The sequence below is a fragment of the Panthera leo genome, chromosome A3 (genome assembly GCF_018350215.1).
Source record: "Panthera leo isolate Ple1 chromosome A3, P.leo_Ple1_pat1.1, whole genome shotgun sequence".
Taxonomy (NCBI): Eukaryota; Metazoa; Chordata; class Mammalia; order Carnivora; family Felidae; genus Panthera; species Panthera leo.
This window is the reverse complement of record NC_056681.1, coordinates 115,053,616-115,068,409: the sequence shown is the minus strand read 5'-3', so window position 1 is coordinate 115,068,409 and position 14,794 is coordinate 115,053,616. Positions and strand designations below refer to the sequence as shown.

The 14,794-nt window shown below is 48.1% G+C and overlaps 1 protein-coding gene across 1 annotated transcript in view; it reads right to left on the bottom strand.

The window, feature by feature from the left end:
* The window catches only part of CAPN13 (calpain 13), an 80,815-nt gene that overhangs the window by 18,630 nt on the left and 47,391 nt on the right, over positions 1–14,794 (bottom strand). The window contains exons 9-15 of the mRNA XM_042933319.1: positions 11,304–11,378; positions 10,125–10,270; positions 8,363–8,505; positions 4,460–4,471; positions 2,072–2,271; positions 1,011–1,047; positions 596–652 (exon numbers count right to left, since the gene is read on the bottom strand). Of these exons, the coding sequence (XP_042789253.1) occupies positions 596–652; positions 1,011–1,047; positions 2,072–2,271; positions 4,460–4,471; positions 8,363–8,505; positions 10,125–10,270; positions 11,304–11,378 (670 nt within the window). The remainder of the gene's footprint in view (positions 1–595; positions 653–1,010; positions 1,048–2,071; positions 2,272–4,459; positions 4,472–8,362; positions 8,506–10,124; positions 10,271–11,303; positions 11,379–14,794) is intronic.

Sequence of the window (14,794 nt, the reverse complement as noted above, 5' to 3'; positions counted from 1 at the left end):
AGCCCTCTGAATGCCTGGCATCCTTCCTGTCCTTGGCCTCTGCCTGGCCCAAGGCTGACATGGGACACATGATCATACCTATCCATCACTTTGCACTTCCCAAACCAACATGACTATTAATGGCAAAAGGCCCATTGTGCAGAGCCCTTGGCAGATGTTTTTATCCTGGCAAGTCAAGGAGTTCTTTATAACGGTTTATTAAACCATTAAGAAAAACCTCTGTGCACCTAGGTGGCTTGGCAGGAAAAATATCATTGGTGCCTTCAATGAAGCTGGCTAGCTCCTGTGAGGAATAATGTCAAGCTGGAGGGGGTGAAGATCAGGAGAAGGAAAGATTTCAGGGGGTATTGCCAATTACTTGTTTAAAGATTTAACCTCACCCCCTAATTAGCCCCATTCTTACCAAGCTGTACACCCCTCCCAGATGTCTCCTAGTTCTGGTTTGGTAGCCCTATTAGTTCTGGAGACATCCAGGGAGAGAGACTGATAAAATGACCAACTACATCACTTTTCTTCTCTGTATCCTGATAAGGGCCTGGGATAAGTTTCCTTTCCTCTAGTCCCACCATCACTCATCCCATGCTAAAGACTGTACCTGGTGAGCGTATTTGTGGAAGATGCTTCCTTGGGAGCCATTTTCCAGAAGACTTGCCTGGATCAAAGGGAAAATAGTCAACATCAAATTTCTGTGGAAGGAGGCTACCTGTCTTGGACAGTGAAGGCACAAGAACCACTCCCCACACCTAGATCTGAGACAGAGGCTTCATCTAGCAATCGAATAAAATTTGTAGGGGAATGGAACACTGGAGTTTGTGGAAGAGGATTGGTTCCAGCCTGACACTGGAGGCTTGGTCTTTCCCCTCTGCTCTGCCCCTTTGAGCCATCATTGGCCCATGATGATGGTGTCTCTTCTCACTGGTCAGTGCTTTAAGGTAAGAAAGGAGACAGAAGTTCTTGGGCATGGGATGTGGTCAAGGAAGCTTGCCAATCAAACCTTTCCACATACCTACCTTTAGTGTTGTAAGGCTGAAATTGCTGCTCGGGTTCCTAGAAAACCAGGGAAACAGTGTGACAAAGGATGAAAAACTCACTATTTAAAGGAGGCTTGAATATGGAGGACACCTTAGGTGGCACTGGACATTTATACCAAGGATCTGAGTGGAGAGACTTCAGCACAGCAGGTCCTGAAGTGGGCAGCCATGATAGTCAGCAGACAGATAAACATCATAACCACATATCTAGTCTTTTGATTGGACATCGTCTGGTCTTCAAATTATTTAGCAAATGGTTCCTTTTCACAACCAAGTACACATGCACAATGACCCCCATTGCCAAGATGGCAGATAAGCTTTGTCTTATGTTCCAACTCTGGTGGCAGAGTGGCTATCTGGCATACTGGACCAAGGCCTCATCCAAGCTCAATTGTAAAGATGGCCATGATGAGATCAATGTCTGCCTCAGGTCCAACAGGGGGTAAGATGCCCAGCAGGGATATGTATTTGCTGATCCCAGTCTTGACCACTGACTTAGCAATGAAGACTCTCCATGATTGGGCTCTGTCTTTCAGGCCCATATTTCACTGTCTCCCTGATGTACCCCACCTTCTGGTCACATTTCAGACAACTGCCAGCCATGCCATATACCACCTTCCTGTGCATATGGCTGACATCACTTCTATTTCAATAGGCTCTATGCTCACCCACTTCCCTGATTCTGGTCATGCTGTTTTCTTCAACCTGCACTACCTTTTCCTTTAAACATTAGATTATGTTTTCCATCAAGGGATAGCTCAAATGTCATTTTCTCTAAGAAGCCTTCCTCAATCCCTCTTGCCAGATGTGGGTCCTCTTACTCTGTCTTCCCATGTGACTCTGCACTCCCACTGAGCAATGGCCACATCCTGCTCAATAGTCTACTTATTGGTAGAGATTCTCTTGCCACCCTTTGTGGTGGGCTTCTTGCAAATGAGCCCCCCATGTCCCCTGATGCAGTACATGCTGCACAGGATGACACAATGTGTTCTTATAAATTTAAGTGAAATAAAACAGTTTGAAACCCAGAGTTTCTGTACCTGTCATCATCTGGCATTTTCAGGAAGATCCGGAGCAAAAACTCAACTTCTCTGTATGTGGCGATGACCACCACGTAGGTCCCAGGGCTCAGACTGAAGTACTTTGTGAGGTTGCACTTGGTTTTAGAAACTATGCCCTTGACAGCATTTCTGAATTGAGAAAAGAAGGTGGGTGGCAACCTCTTCCAGAAGGGCTGGAACTGGAGGAAACATGAAGATGGTCAGAAAGCCCCTTGTGTGCATACGCCCAGCCCCCAGGAGAGCCCGCCACCTTCCAGACACCACATCATTCACCAAAACAGCATTACAGGCTCCAAAAAGGGTGACACTGCTTACCTGGACTTTCAAAATGCCACAGAGTTCAGACTGTCATTTAATAGAAACACTGACATCACAACGAGTGTAAAAAAAAAGTACGGCACATGGTTTCACCTCATTAAATCCCACAGTAGCCTGGGTTTTGGGGTTTATGTCTCTGCTCATATATAAAGACTTCCATGGAAACTAGTGAAGTTGTTCCAACACTGAATGACTTTTGGAGCCCCAGAAGCCCCTTCCCTCCTGAACCTTCCGCAGGATGCTTTGGACTGTATATAGCACAGCAGAGTTGGACTCCTTTATTCCCTCCATTTCATCTTCCCAGCAGAGCCCTGGAATTTCTTCTCATTGGAGAATAATAGGTCCTGATCATTTTCCTTTTATTTCAATATTTTCTTAGAGATAAGACAATAAATATAATGCAGTTCCCATTACCAGATGTCACATACATATTACATAATAAAAACCCCTTACTAAATAAATTTTCCCCAATACAGTCGAGCATGGGGGTTCCATCTAGAATGGTTATGCAGTGTGAAATGATTATTTGTGAGCTCTGCCTTGGGGAAAAACAGGGAGAAAGGGAGAGTTTCTTTTCAGGGGGTGGAGACAGGGCTGAGCTAGGAGATGAGACGGGAGATAGGTCACTGTCCTGGGTGGGCAGAAAGAGCTGGGTGGAACCTCCACCGTGACTTTGCTGACACTAACAGTGATCCCAGTAGGTTTGGAGCCTCATTTGCTTGAGCCCTTGTGGCAAAAGCAATGATGGGAACCATTCTACTCCAAAAAGTCAGCACTGCCCTGTGGCTCTGGGTGTGTGTGTGCATATGTGTGTGCGCGCGCACATCCATGAGTGTGCACAGAAGTGTGTGTACCTCTTGCAGTCCAGAATTTCTCTGCTTCCCTGCTCGCCTCCCTCCACTGGACTCTTGCAGCCTTTTCCAGGCTCCCTATCTTTCAGAGCAGACTCACTCAGTGGCAGCAAGAAGCATGAGTAGGTGGCATGGTGGTCTAGTGCTCAGAGGACCAGCATCGAATTAACACAGGCCTAGTTGCACAAAGACCTGACCCTGTAGTTCCAGGGATGGGTCTTGTACCTTTTCCTGGGCCGAGTCCCCACTCCTTTCTCCAGCTCTGGGAATTAAAACACTGATCTGTTCCTTGTGCCCAAGTGCCTCCCTTTGAAACCCTTTAAGAAGCTCCGCTTCCATGACCAGGGTGCCCAAAACCAAAATCAGATCCTAAATTCAACTCTGTGGCTAGGCCACTGGTATCAGGGGCCTCCTTGCTGCCTGCTTTCTGCTTGGGCTTCTGAGTATCCCCTGCTTGAAGATGCCCTGTCCCTGACCTCTCTCTACCTATTGGGGCACCCCTGGAAGGCCCAGAGGAGCTTCCCTGGACCCACCAGCATGCTACAGGGACTACCTGTTGGCTGTGACTTCATCTTGCTCCCTCCCTGCCATCCTTGGTCCCACACCTGCCCTGGCAGCAACAGCCCCACAGAGCCCACATCCATTTAAGGAGTCTGAGTGCCTGTAACTCCATCTGTCCTTCTCCATCCTTACTCTTCACTCATCCTGCACCAATGCGGGGCCTGCTTAGGAGAGGGAGCAAATTTGGTTGTAAGAGAAGCTAGATATGCCCTGAAGGTGCATTTGCAGAGTGTGTATCCTGTTTGTGGTAGATCTGGGGGTGATGAAGAACATGAGGCTAAAGTCCCTCTAAGATGCCATTAGCTCTGCTTCTTTTCTTAAGTGGGAAAGAAAGGGCTCCATCAGTGTTATCTATTGGAGGCCAAATGCTTGAGGATAGTTTTGTGGTTCCAGACCCTCTTAGATGTCAAACCAGAGAGCAACTCAAGGGGTCCAACCCCCAGAACAGGACAGCAAACACACGTCCTGCACTGTTGACCTGTTCAGAGATTCTAAGCTTGCATCCGTCACAGGACATAACAAGAATAAATTTGCAGCCACGAAATAGCAAGAGATGTGCCAAAGTTATGGTGTTAGAAGAGGCATAATGCTTTACCGATGCACAGCAACAGAGGCAGGAGAAGGGGCTGAACCGTACCTGAGGGTCGACCTGTGGGGAAGAGAAAGAAAGGCAAACTTTCTAAACCAAACTCAGGGGCAAGCAGATCCCAACAGCCCAGCTCCGGACCCTGCATTCCTTCTTCCTGGGCAGCCAGCCTGTTCCCTGCACCCCCCAGGGGACGGGACCATTACTCATCCCCTGTGCAGAGATGTGAAAGAAAACCTGACCCACTGTAGGTTGTAGGGGGCTCAAGGGGGAAGGAAACTCAGCTCAGCCAGGTGTGGTTACTCTTCACAGCAATGATGATAAAAGAGAAGGGAAGAGAGAGATGTTGACAGGGTTGGAGGTAAGACAGAACCTAGATCAGATGTCAGTTTCTCAACATCAGGAGTTCCAATGTGAAGAAACTTCTTTTATTTCATCATACCACTGAAAGATATGGTGGGAATTTGTTCTAGGCCCCCAGTGTTCGTAAGGAATGTCTGTGTGCATCTGAATTGGGAAATGCCTACTTTTAATCTTGAACTGAATATTGCACTGAGGACACAGCCCTATTTTCAAGCCACTCTGCCATCTGCAAGATGCTTCCATGTAATGTGTTGGATTGTCACGGTGACCCTGAAAGCAGATACTGAGACCCTGTTTTATGGATGTAGAAATAGTTCCAGCAGTCTAAGTGGCAGAGAAGGGAATAAAGCAAGCTGCTTTGCTTCCTTGGTGATTAAGACCCACCACCTGGCAGTGTCTTCTGCAGTTGGTGTGGGTTTCGGTTCTTTTCCTCTGCTGATCCTGCCTAACACCACCCACCCCAACACACACAACCATGTGTACAGACCACCAGATTTTCCCAGGAAGACTTTTCTGGAGCCCAAGAATGAGCTGGAAGCTCCCAGCTTGGGAGAGCAGCTTTGGGGTGAAGATGAAATGACTTGTCCACCCTTGTCCTTTTTCTCTGTCCTGTCTTCTGTTTGCATACCACCCATGTTTGTTCTGATGCAAGGCAGAGCAGTGCTTCCATAGGAGTTGGGAGTCATGGGACCATGCCAGGGTAGGAAGGCCATATACATTAGTCGTGCAAGCAGCACTGCCCGCAAACACCATCAGAGCCCTGCAGACTTCTGGAGATCTACTTGCTGGCATGCACACAGCCTGTTTCTCAGCCAAACTGTGAAAGGAACCCAAGTGTCTCTTGAGCTGCCAAAGACTAGATGGTTCTCTGGTGTTCAGCTCAATCAGGATCCTGTAAGATCCATTGGGACCTCCTGGGAGCCTGAAGAGATCTCAGGTTTGAGTTCCTTTTTAGCAAAGTGTACAGCTGAGAAATGCATCTCTGGCTGAAAAGTAGATAAATGGGCTCAGCAGTGTTTAAAAACAGATAGGATTATGATCTTTCCAGGGCTCCTGAACTGTAAAGACTTTGGGCAAACTGGTTAACACAAGGCTGCTATGATGTCCAGCTCTGGGGCACCAGACTCACAGGTGGCAATGTGAACAGCATCCCCAGTTGTGCAGTGGGGCAGCCCTCTTTCCCTCTGTGGGCTCCTGTCTCTCATCAGAAGAGGGGTGCAGTCCTGCGTGGTGCCCTGAACTATTAAACTATTAAATCCTGGCTGAGTAGACCAGATGCCTCCATTCCTTCCCAGCCCCTTTCCTTTGTTCTTCCCAGAAATAAGAGTTGGGGGTACTCTGAGGATGAGAATCCTCTCAGAAGGCACCTGAATCATTTGGGATTCTTGGCTGGAAGCAAGAGATACCAATCAGCGTGGGGTGAGCAGAAAACCATTTATGGGAAGTCTAGAGGATGCAGCTGAGAAAGTGGGTGGGAAGGAGGGAAGACAGCTATGCAGCTGGACACCAGCCCAGGATCTGCCTACACTGCTGCTGCCGGGCCCCAGGATTTGCTGTACATAATCCCTCAGCTGGTTCTACCACTTTTAATGACTTCCTCAAGAGTCCAAACCCAGAGTGACCAAAAGGGGGGGTGGGCAGGCATGAGAGGAGCATCTAATTGGACAAGTCTGGCTCACACACCTACCCCATTTGCAGCCAGAGGCTGGGGAGAGAGAATATTTGGTCTCTTTGGTTGCCGCAGTGGGGAATTAGGCCCTGCCTTCTACCAAGTGGAAGAGAGCGTTCAGGTGTCTGGTGGTGAGAAAGATGAAAATTGTCTACTATTGCATCCTTAGATGTTCTTTTCCAGCCTCAACAGGTTTCAGGCACCTCAGAAGTACTGTGCCAAACCCCAACATTTTATTTTCCATTGATTTCATGCAACTGGGAAGCAGAAATGGGCTCAGAACAGAACCCAAAGGGCTCTCCTCCTTCTAGAGCCAGAATCATTGTTTTCCTTCAAGCTGGGAGCATCACCAGGAAAGCAAGTGCCTCCGCCTTGCTGAGAGACCCAGACCGGGGACCAGGAGCTCTGGTATCAAGTACCTTCCCTTCTAGCTGGACCTTGGGAAGGTCACTCTTGCTCTCTCAGCTTTGGCTTTCATATCTATAGAAGTAGTGTTTGAAGCGATAAGTGTGAACATGCTGAAGTACACTACCACCATGAAGTCTTCTCATTGGAGTGAACTACAGCCAGGACTCAGGACTGCTCCAGCATGAGCAGAGTACCCAGGATCCCTGCCTGTCATACATGGGTTGACCCATGGTTCTGACTGTTGCCTTAGTCTCAGTGAACAGGAATGAAGATTATTCCTAGGGATGCTATAATCAGAGCCCCAGCCACAGAGGCTTGGAGGACATCTGGTGCCCAATCCCCAGCTCTGCCATTAACTCTGACCATATCACTTCACCTTGCTGGGCCTCAGTTCCTTCAGCTCCACTATAAGGACAAGGGATCCTAGCATTTGATGGGTGTGGTATCATAGTTATCCAGGTCAGTCCATAGAGGGTGTGGAGCATATGATTTAAGAACCATACACTTTATCTTTGGGATGCGTTAATTTGGTGGGGCACCCAGGTGGATCAGTCCGTTAAGCGACCGACTTCGGCTCAGGTCATGATCTCACAGTTTGTGCATTTGGGCCCTACCTCAGGGTGTGCGCTGACAGCTCAGAACCTGGAACCTGCTTCGGATTCTGTGTCTCCCTCTCTCTGCCCCTCCCTGCTTGTGCTCTCCTTATCAAAAATAAATAAACATTAAAAATTAAAATTATTTGGTAAAGAAGGTGGGAGCAGAGGTATCAGACTTTCTTTAGTAACACTTTTAAGTAGTCTCAAAAAAACAAAAAAAAGAATTCTCCCATTAGCTCCTCCCAGTGGGATGGGTGCAGGCTGGTGGGTGGAAGGATGACCCCTCAGGAGCTGCAAAGGTGGTTGGGAGGGCCATGGGTGTGAGGAGGGGAGGCCAAGTAGAGAGAAAAACCTGGCTTTGGATGAGTGGCCAAGCAGATATTTGCAAGCCAACCACCAAGACTGGATTTTGGTCTAAATACAAGAGAAAAACATACCTCCTGGTTTTACATCCAGGATTTATTTTTTCCTTTAAACTCCTCCCAAAGTTTAGCCAATGATTCTCAAACTTTCATGCACGTAAGCAGCACCCAGGGAGCTCGTTACAATGCAGACGTTCAGACTCCAGCTATAGAAGTTCAGATTCAGAAGGTGTTGGATGGTCCCAGGAATCTGCATTGTTAAACAGTTGGTCTTGGACCAGACTACTTTTTGGATAACAAACATTTGGGCTTGCAGCATACCAGGAAATGCTGACAAGTGACACGGTTCGGAGGTGTGTCCCTCTGTGAACTTGGACTAGCCTGATCTCCTCTCAGGTTTTCCTGTAAATTTAGAGTTGAACCAGGTGAACTCTATAGCCCTTTGGGTTTTATGTCTGAGGTAGTTCATGAAATCTCCCAGCCTAGTCAGCTTCTCTCTCTGCACAAGGAATACACAAATGTCCGAAAGGGCAAGCCCCAAAGCAGGCTGCCTTACCTTGAATACCTTGAAGGTTAGTGGAAATTTCTCATCTTTTGCCTTTAAATTTTGCGGCATGATGTTGAAGGACATGACGACATTGTTGTCTTCCATACTCTCTGGCACAGAGAAGATGAACTGCGTGTCCCTCAGAAGTTCTTCTGCATGAGAAAGAGCAGTCACTGGAGCTCAGTTCAGCTCCTATGACTCCCAGATGGGGCCATGTTGGTTCAGAAAGCTCTGGTGGGTTGTATTGGACACTCTGGATTTGGAGACTAAGGGGCAGGCCCCAGGACCCACGACTACTACTTATAGCACAAGCTTCTTTGTTTTGTGAGCCTCTGTCTCTTCCTCTTAAAAACAAGAAGGGGAAGAATATTCCCCACTGGGTGAAATGTTTCTTAAGGTTGAGGGCTATTTTTAATCATAAGTGGAATTTCAGAATCCTCAGGTATGTATGAGCTTACACACTGGCGATAACCATCAGAGCCTGGAAATGATGTCAATCCCCAAGCACCAGGGGAGACAGAGGAAAACAGGCAGAGAGATGGTAATTCATAGCACTCCACTACCCAAGCATGCTCCTCGGAGCCAGGGCAGGAGACAGAAGGAAGGTGAGGACTGTTAGATTCAGATACATGAAAGAATGAAGATAAGTCAAGATAGAGCTGAAATCAATACACATCCGCAGGTTCGGGTCACAACTGGGAAGCTCTGAGAGGGGAATGAGGAGACACAGAGGCTTCCTGTGAGGGCTAGACTACATAATGCATTCAAGTGTACTTAGCAGTGCAGGGCAGGTGCTCACGCACTGGCTCCCTTCTCTCTTTCTCTTGCAAAGAATCACTAAGAACAGCCCCAAGGTACCGTTTTGGTTAGTTCATTGATATGCACTATATCCAGGGAAGGGGACTTTGGCCCCACAGTCAGACAGATGGGGCTCTGGAAGGTGAATCAGTACATTTGCTACCCAAGTATGACTCAGGAGTTTCTTAGAGTCCATCCATGACCACCAGAAGTGTGAAGATCCTTTAGGTTGAAAACAGGGGCACCCTGGGGTCATTCAAGCAAACCATTCTCAACAGGCAGGTGCTGGGGAAAGGGAATGCTCATGTCTAGGTGCAAACACACCCACATTCACACTCACACATACGCAAACTTGTTTGTGTAGCTTCTCCTATAGACGATGTGTGAGCACGCTCAGGTTCATGTTCATAGGGAGCTATTTCACTCATCTGTGTCACAAATGGGGAGCAGGAGGTGCAGCGAGAATATGTGACCCTCCCAAGGTCACACTTAACATTTACCTCAGGGGAGCCCAAAGACAGGTTCAGAGGTGCCCACCTCTGAGATCTCAGTATGCTGTTACAGGATGTACCAACCAGCATGGGACAGGAATATTCTCCCTTATGTCTGGATGGGGCAAAGTGATGGTTTAACCCAGGCCCCGACTTTTGTCCAGTGTTGTTTCCACAGCTCCCCACCATTCTGGGTAATGACTGAAGAGTGGTCAGCCTGTCTTTCTGGGAGGCATGTGGAAGTCAGTAGGACAGTGGGAGAGCAGGACAGGGCAGGGGAGGCACACTTGAGATTCTCCCACCCAGCCCACCCAGCAACTGTTTCCCTTGGAGAAACACAGCTGTCCCTTTAGGCTGACAGATTCCTCTCCTTTCAAGTTCAGGCTAATGGTCCAGAATCAAAAGCCACTGAGACTTGAAGCCAGGACTGGGCTAGGGCTGGAAGCTTCCATCTGGCAGAATCATTCCAATGTCATCACTACCTGTGGTGTTTCCTGGAACTTCATGGTTCTTAAACATCATTTGGGACCATCTTTCAGGAGGCATGTTTCCATGGTTTAGACTGACTGGAAATTGGTTACATACGTATAGGCAGGAAAAGTTGTCTTGGAAATCTTGACATGACATCCTGTTATAAACAGATACACATCATTTCACTGGTTTTATCCCTAGGGTGGGGGTTCCCATCTCCCCACTGTACCTTTGTCAATTCTAGTCTCCATGGACTTACCACTGTCCTACCCCAAGACAAGGGCCTCATTCTGGCTCATTCACTATCAAGTACCTTTCTGTTCCCTCCAGGGGTTGAGAGAATAGGACAGAATAAAATTCTGGGTTCTGCATGTCTCTCTCATGGCCAGAAGGATGGCTCTTGTCTCTCTCTGCTCTGGGTCCTATACACTGTTAAGGAACGCCTTTCCCTTGGTTCCTTTGCCAAATTCATTGCTGAATCAGAATAAAATGGGTTCAATACCTAAAACCCCATCTTGTACTGTGATTACAGTGGAGATATTGGAAATATTTTTCCTTTCTAATTGACATTTGTCTCTTGGCTTCTTAATAACTTAGACCCAGTCTCCTCTTCACACATGCTAAATTTTATTTAAATATGTTATTAAGTAAACCACAAACCTCTCAGGAAATGTCCATATTATCCTTTAAGATGTGAACACATGGCAGAGAATGGGTTTTTAAAACATCTAGTCCTGCATAGCTGCTGGGCGAGGATATGGATGTCTCACTCAGAACTCTAGAGTCAGGGCTGGGAGATTAATACTGAATTGCTCTTTTGGAAGACTCTGGAACCCCAGAGTGAGACTGTAGGTCCTAATGGGATGGCGTAGAAGATACAGGCATGATAACCAGGCATCCTGGTTTTCAGGAAACTGTTGATTTCAAAGGTTTGGTGTCAGTATTCCCTTTTGCCATTAACATTTCCTGGAAGTTCTGATATTTCAGACTGAAATACCTTTCACACAAAGAGAAAGCACACAAATAATTTCCCATCCAAAGCTTTCATGTCTTGGTGGAAAAAACAGTCTCCTTCTACATAGGTCTCTACAAAGCTAATCTCTAGTCTCACAAAAGTGTAGGGAAAGGGGGAGGGATTGAGGGTGTGGGCAATAGTTAAAGTTTTAAAATGTAACTTTAAAAAAAAATACCAAAACTCGCCATCGTCCTTATTCTCATACAGCAGTCTTCTCCATTGGTGGTGGGTTTCCTGCCATTCTGGTGACCTGGGCACACAGAGACCACAGGGTGAGATCTCCCAAAGTGTTTCACCTCAGCAAAACATGCCCCAGCAGAAGTCCTGTCCCTCATTCATTCTGGGGGTGCAGGTGGAGGGGGTCATTCTACCTAGTGAGAGGATTCGGTCATTCTCTGTAGGCTGGTGGCTCCCAAATTGTCCCCAGCACGATCCTCTTTCCTGAGCGTTAGATGGATACATGCTAGGGGCCATGCCACATCTCCACCAGAGCCCATAGTGATCTGGAAACCAACCTACCCCAAACCGTACCAGTCCTCTGTTTCCTCCCATTGCTCAAGTGGAAACTCAAGAAGCCACTTCCTCGTGCTCCCTGACATCCAAACAATCACCAGATAGTAATGATGTAGGATTCCACCTCTGAAACCCCTCTCAAAACTATCCACTTACTTCCCTCCTTCCTGCTGCCCTCCTAGTTCAGGAAGCCTCATCTCCTTCTTGGACTTCCCACCTCCCTCTCCATTCTGCCATCAAAAAGAATCTTTCTAGAGGAGAAATCAGATTCTGCCATCTCCCTGCTTAAAATACCTTTTCTTCTCAGGATGAAGCTAAACCTCCCACATCAGAACCTTGGCCTCTGCCTACCTCTCCAGCCCTACCTGAGCAGCTCCCTACTTCCCCACCCACCCCACACTTGAATTCTACCCTTAGATCACAATTGTCCTCATCTCCTTAGTAATACCTGTCCTGCCCCCACCCTGGCCTTCGCCATGAGGCTCCCTCTACCCAGGAGACTCTTCCTCCTTTCAGTCCTTTAACCCAATGTTATTCCTCTTTCCTCCTAAAAGGTACCTCTGCTGGGAAACCTTGACTGTTCCCCTGTGGTGTCTCCACTTCACCTCCAGAGTCAGTGTCCCTCCTTGGGACACACACGGCACCCTGTACCATTCCTGTCTCAGGACTTAGTGCCCTATGTTCTAGTGCTTGTGGATTTCTCGCTGTCCCTCACTAGACTCCGAGTTGCAGGAGCTCAATGAGCATCTCTCACCATTACCTGATCACAGGGGCTGGCACAGGCCTTGGCAAACAGGCATGCAGCAGTTCTCTGCTTGCTTAATTTATACAGTTGTCCAGTTCATTGGGATCATGTTTTCCAGAAGCTAGTCCTAGGGTCTGTGAAGGAGGAGGCCCTCACAGGCAGAAGGGAGCAGCTGTCGCTCCCTCAGCCCCCTCCTAGTGGCAGAGACATGTGCATAAGCAACAGGCCCCAGAGGCACAAACATGCAATGAATTTATCTCTAGGAGTGGCTTGTACCGAGGGCCTGGGTCAGCTCTGTGCTGGAAAAACAAGGCAGGGACCACCACTCAGACTTCGGGCTTTCAGGCCGAGCCAGTCAGATGTGTTATTGTAAAATGGCAATTTTATAATTAAGTGATAATTTCATTTTCTGCAGTGTGTAAGGGAAAATAAATGTAGTGTAAATCAATATGCTATCGATTCACGCAAGTTTGCCTTTAAGTGTGTGCGTCTGAAATTTCAATTATAGCAGAGATTGGACCATTCGGCTCCTTCTATCCATTTTCACTCCTTAAAAAGTAGGGGGGAAATCGACCACCTGCATGGAGACTTGGCCCTGTTTCTGGTGGGAGATGGTGAGCCTAAACGCAGCCGGTGTGTGATCCTTCAGAGTTAGTGTGGCCAGGTGTGCTCCCGTTCCCTGCTCTGTACACGACTCCCCTGTCAAAGGGCCTTCACAAATCCTGTGCCCATAGGGTGTAAATCCAAATTTATGAGGTGGCATTGGGCTCTCTGGCCCCAGCCCCCAGCATTTCTTTTCCAGGTTCTGCTGCCGCAGGCCAGTTTGCTCGCCCCAAAGAACACACTGTAAGTGATCCCAGCTCAGCACAAGGTCTATACTTCCCCACCTTCCTGGTGACCTCTTCCCAGGTGAGTCATGCTTTTTTTTTTTTTCTGTTTGAGTTCAAGTTCAACTCTGTGAAGGTTGCCCTGAACATGCCAACCCGTGGGAAGCTTCTCTTCCCTAATCTCTGGTGCCCCTTGCTGCCTTCACTGCTCATGAGATATTTAGCATAGGGGATGTGGGCAAATTATCAACTCAGTTAAATCTGTTGCCTCTTCTCCTATGCAAGGCACATGTGTCATTGACGTGTGCTCTTCCTTCACTACAACCCCAACAGCCAACCCAGAATCAGGGATTCTGCCAGTCACAACACCCCTGGGCCATATTGGCAACTTGGGGTAATGACTGAGAAGAACTGGCAAAGGCCAGAGGTTAAGATTTACCCTGGGGGAGGAAGGAGGCTACCCCAGGGAAAGAGGAATGAATAAAGGCAAGATAAAAGGAGAAAGGGGAACAGAGAGTAAAAACACAACGCTCTCCAGTGGTTCCTGCTGTTGCAAGTTCATCCCCCTTCTGCTGAGGGGATTCAGCAGCCCTGTTCTCCAGGGGGCATCTGAGACCCACAAGCTTCCTTCTATGAATCCATGTTGCTTATTCCCTCCCTTCCGCCTGCCCCCCCCCACCCCAATGGACATTAATCTTATGTTTGCCAAGTGCCCACGTGAGCTAGCACACGCCAGCTGTTGGGGCTCAAAGAGGATCAGAGTGACCCTTGCCACAGACCAGCCTGTGGCATCATGCCAGGTTCTGGGCAGCCAATAAGCAGGACAGGGACACTGGCCAACTCTGTGTTTGCCTTCCAGAATGCACTTCTCAGTGTATTGGTTTTTACTGCTCATTGGGTCCTGTTCACCTGTTTGTCTGAATGCTTTGCATTTCCTTTCAAGTCTTCCTCTCTTTCCCACCACTTCCCCTCCCCTCGCCCCTTGCTGGCTGCCTTGGGAGCAGGTAACCTGTCACTGAGTGACCTATCACTGGCCATCTCATTCTTAATCGGCAAGGGGGTGGGGACCAAGGATCAGTCTTCTTGGCAGCTGAGAAATGCTAGCCTCGTTCCAGGGAATCACTGGCCACAGAGCTGGTCCCCATTGGCCAGCCAGGTCAAGAGAGTAGCTGCCTGCGACATAGCCAATGGGCATCTGACACTTACCTCCATTCACTTCTATGAACAAGGTTGAGTCCAGACATCAAGTGGGAGTCCAGATCAGTAGGGAGGATGGACAACCCAGGTGGCCAGATCTTTGGCTCAGCTCCCCAACTGCCCCCCAAAATGAAGTCTTTTCCTCATGGTGTCATCAGGATCAGAATCGCATGGGATCCCTTTATGGGATGAGGCTCCTCCTCTCCATCTCTCTCTGCCGATAGAACTTGGCCTCTTTCCTACTCCCTCCCCAACCCTCAAAAAAAAAAAAAACAAAACCTAATTCTGGGTATGTGGGTTCACGGCGCTGGACTGTAACCTTCTGGGGGATAGATACTGGGTCTTGTCGTCTGTACATATCCCACAGTACACAGTGCACTTAGT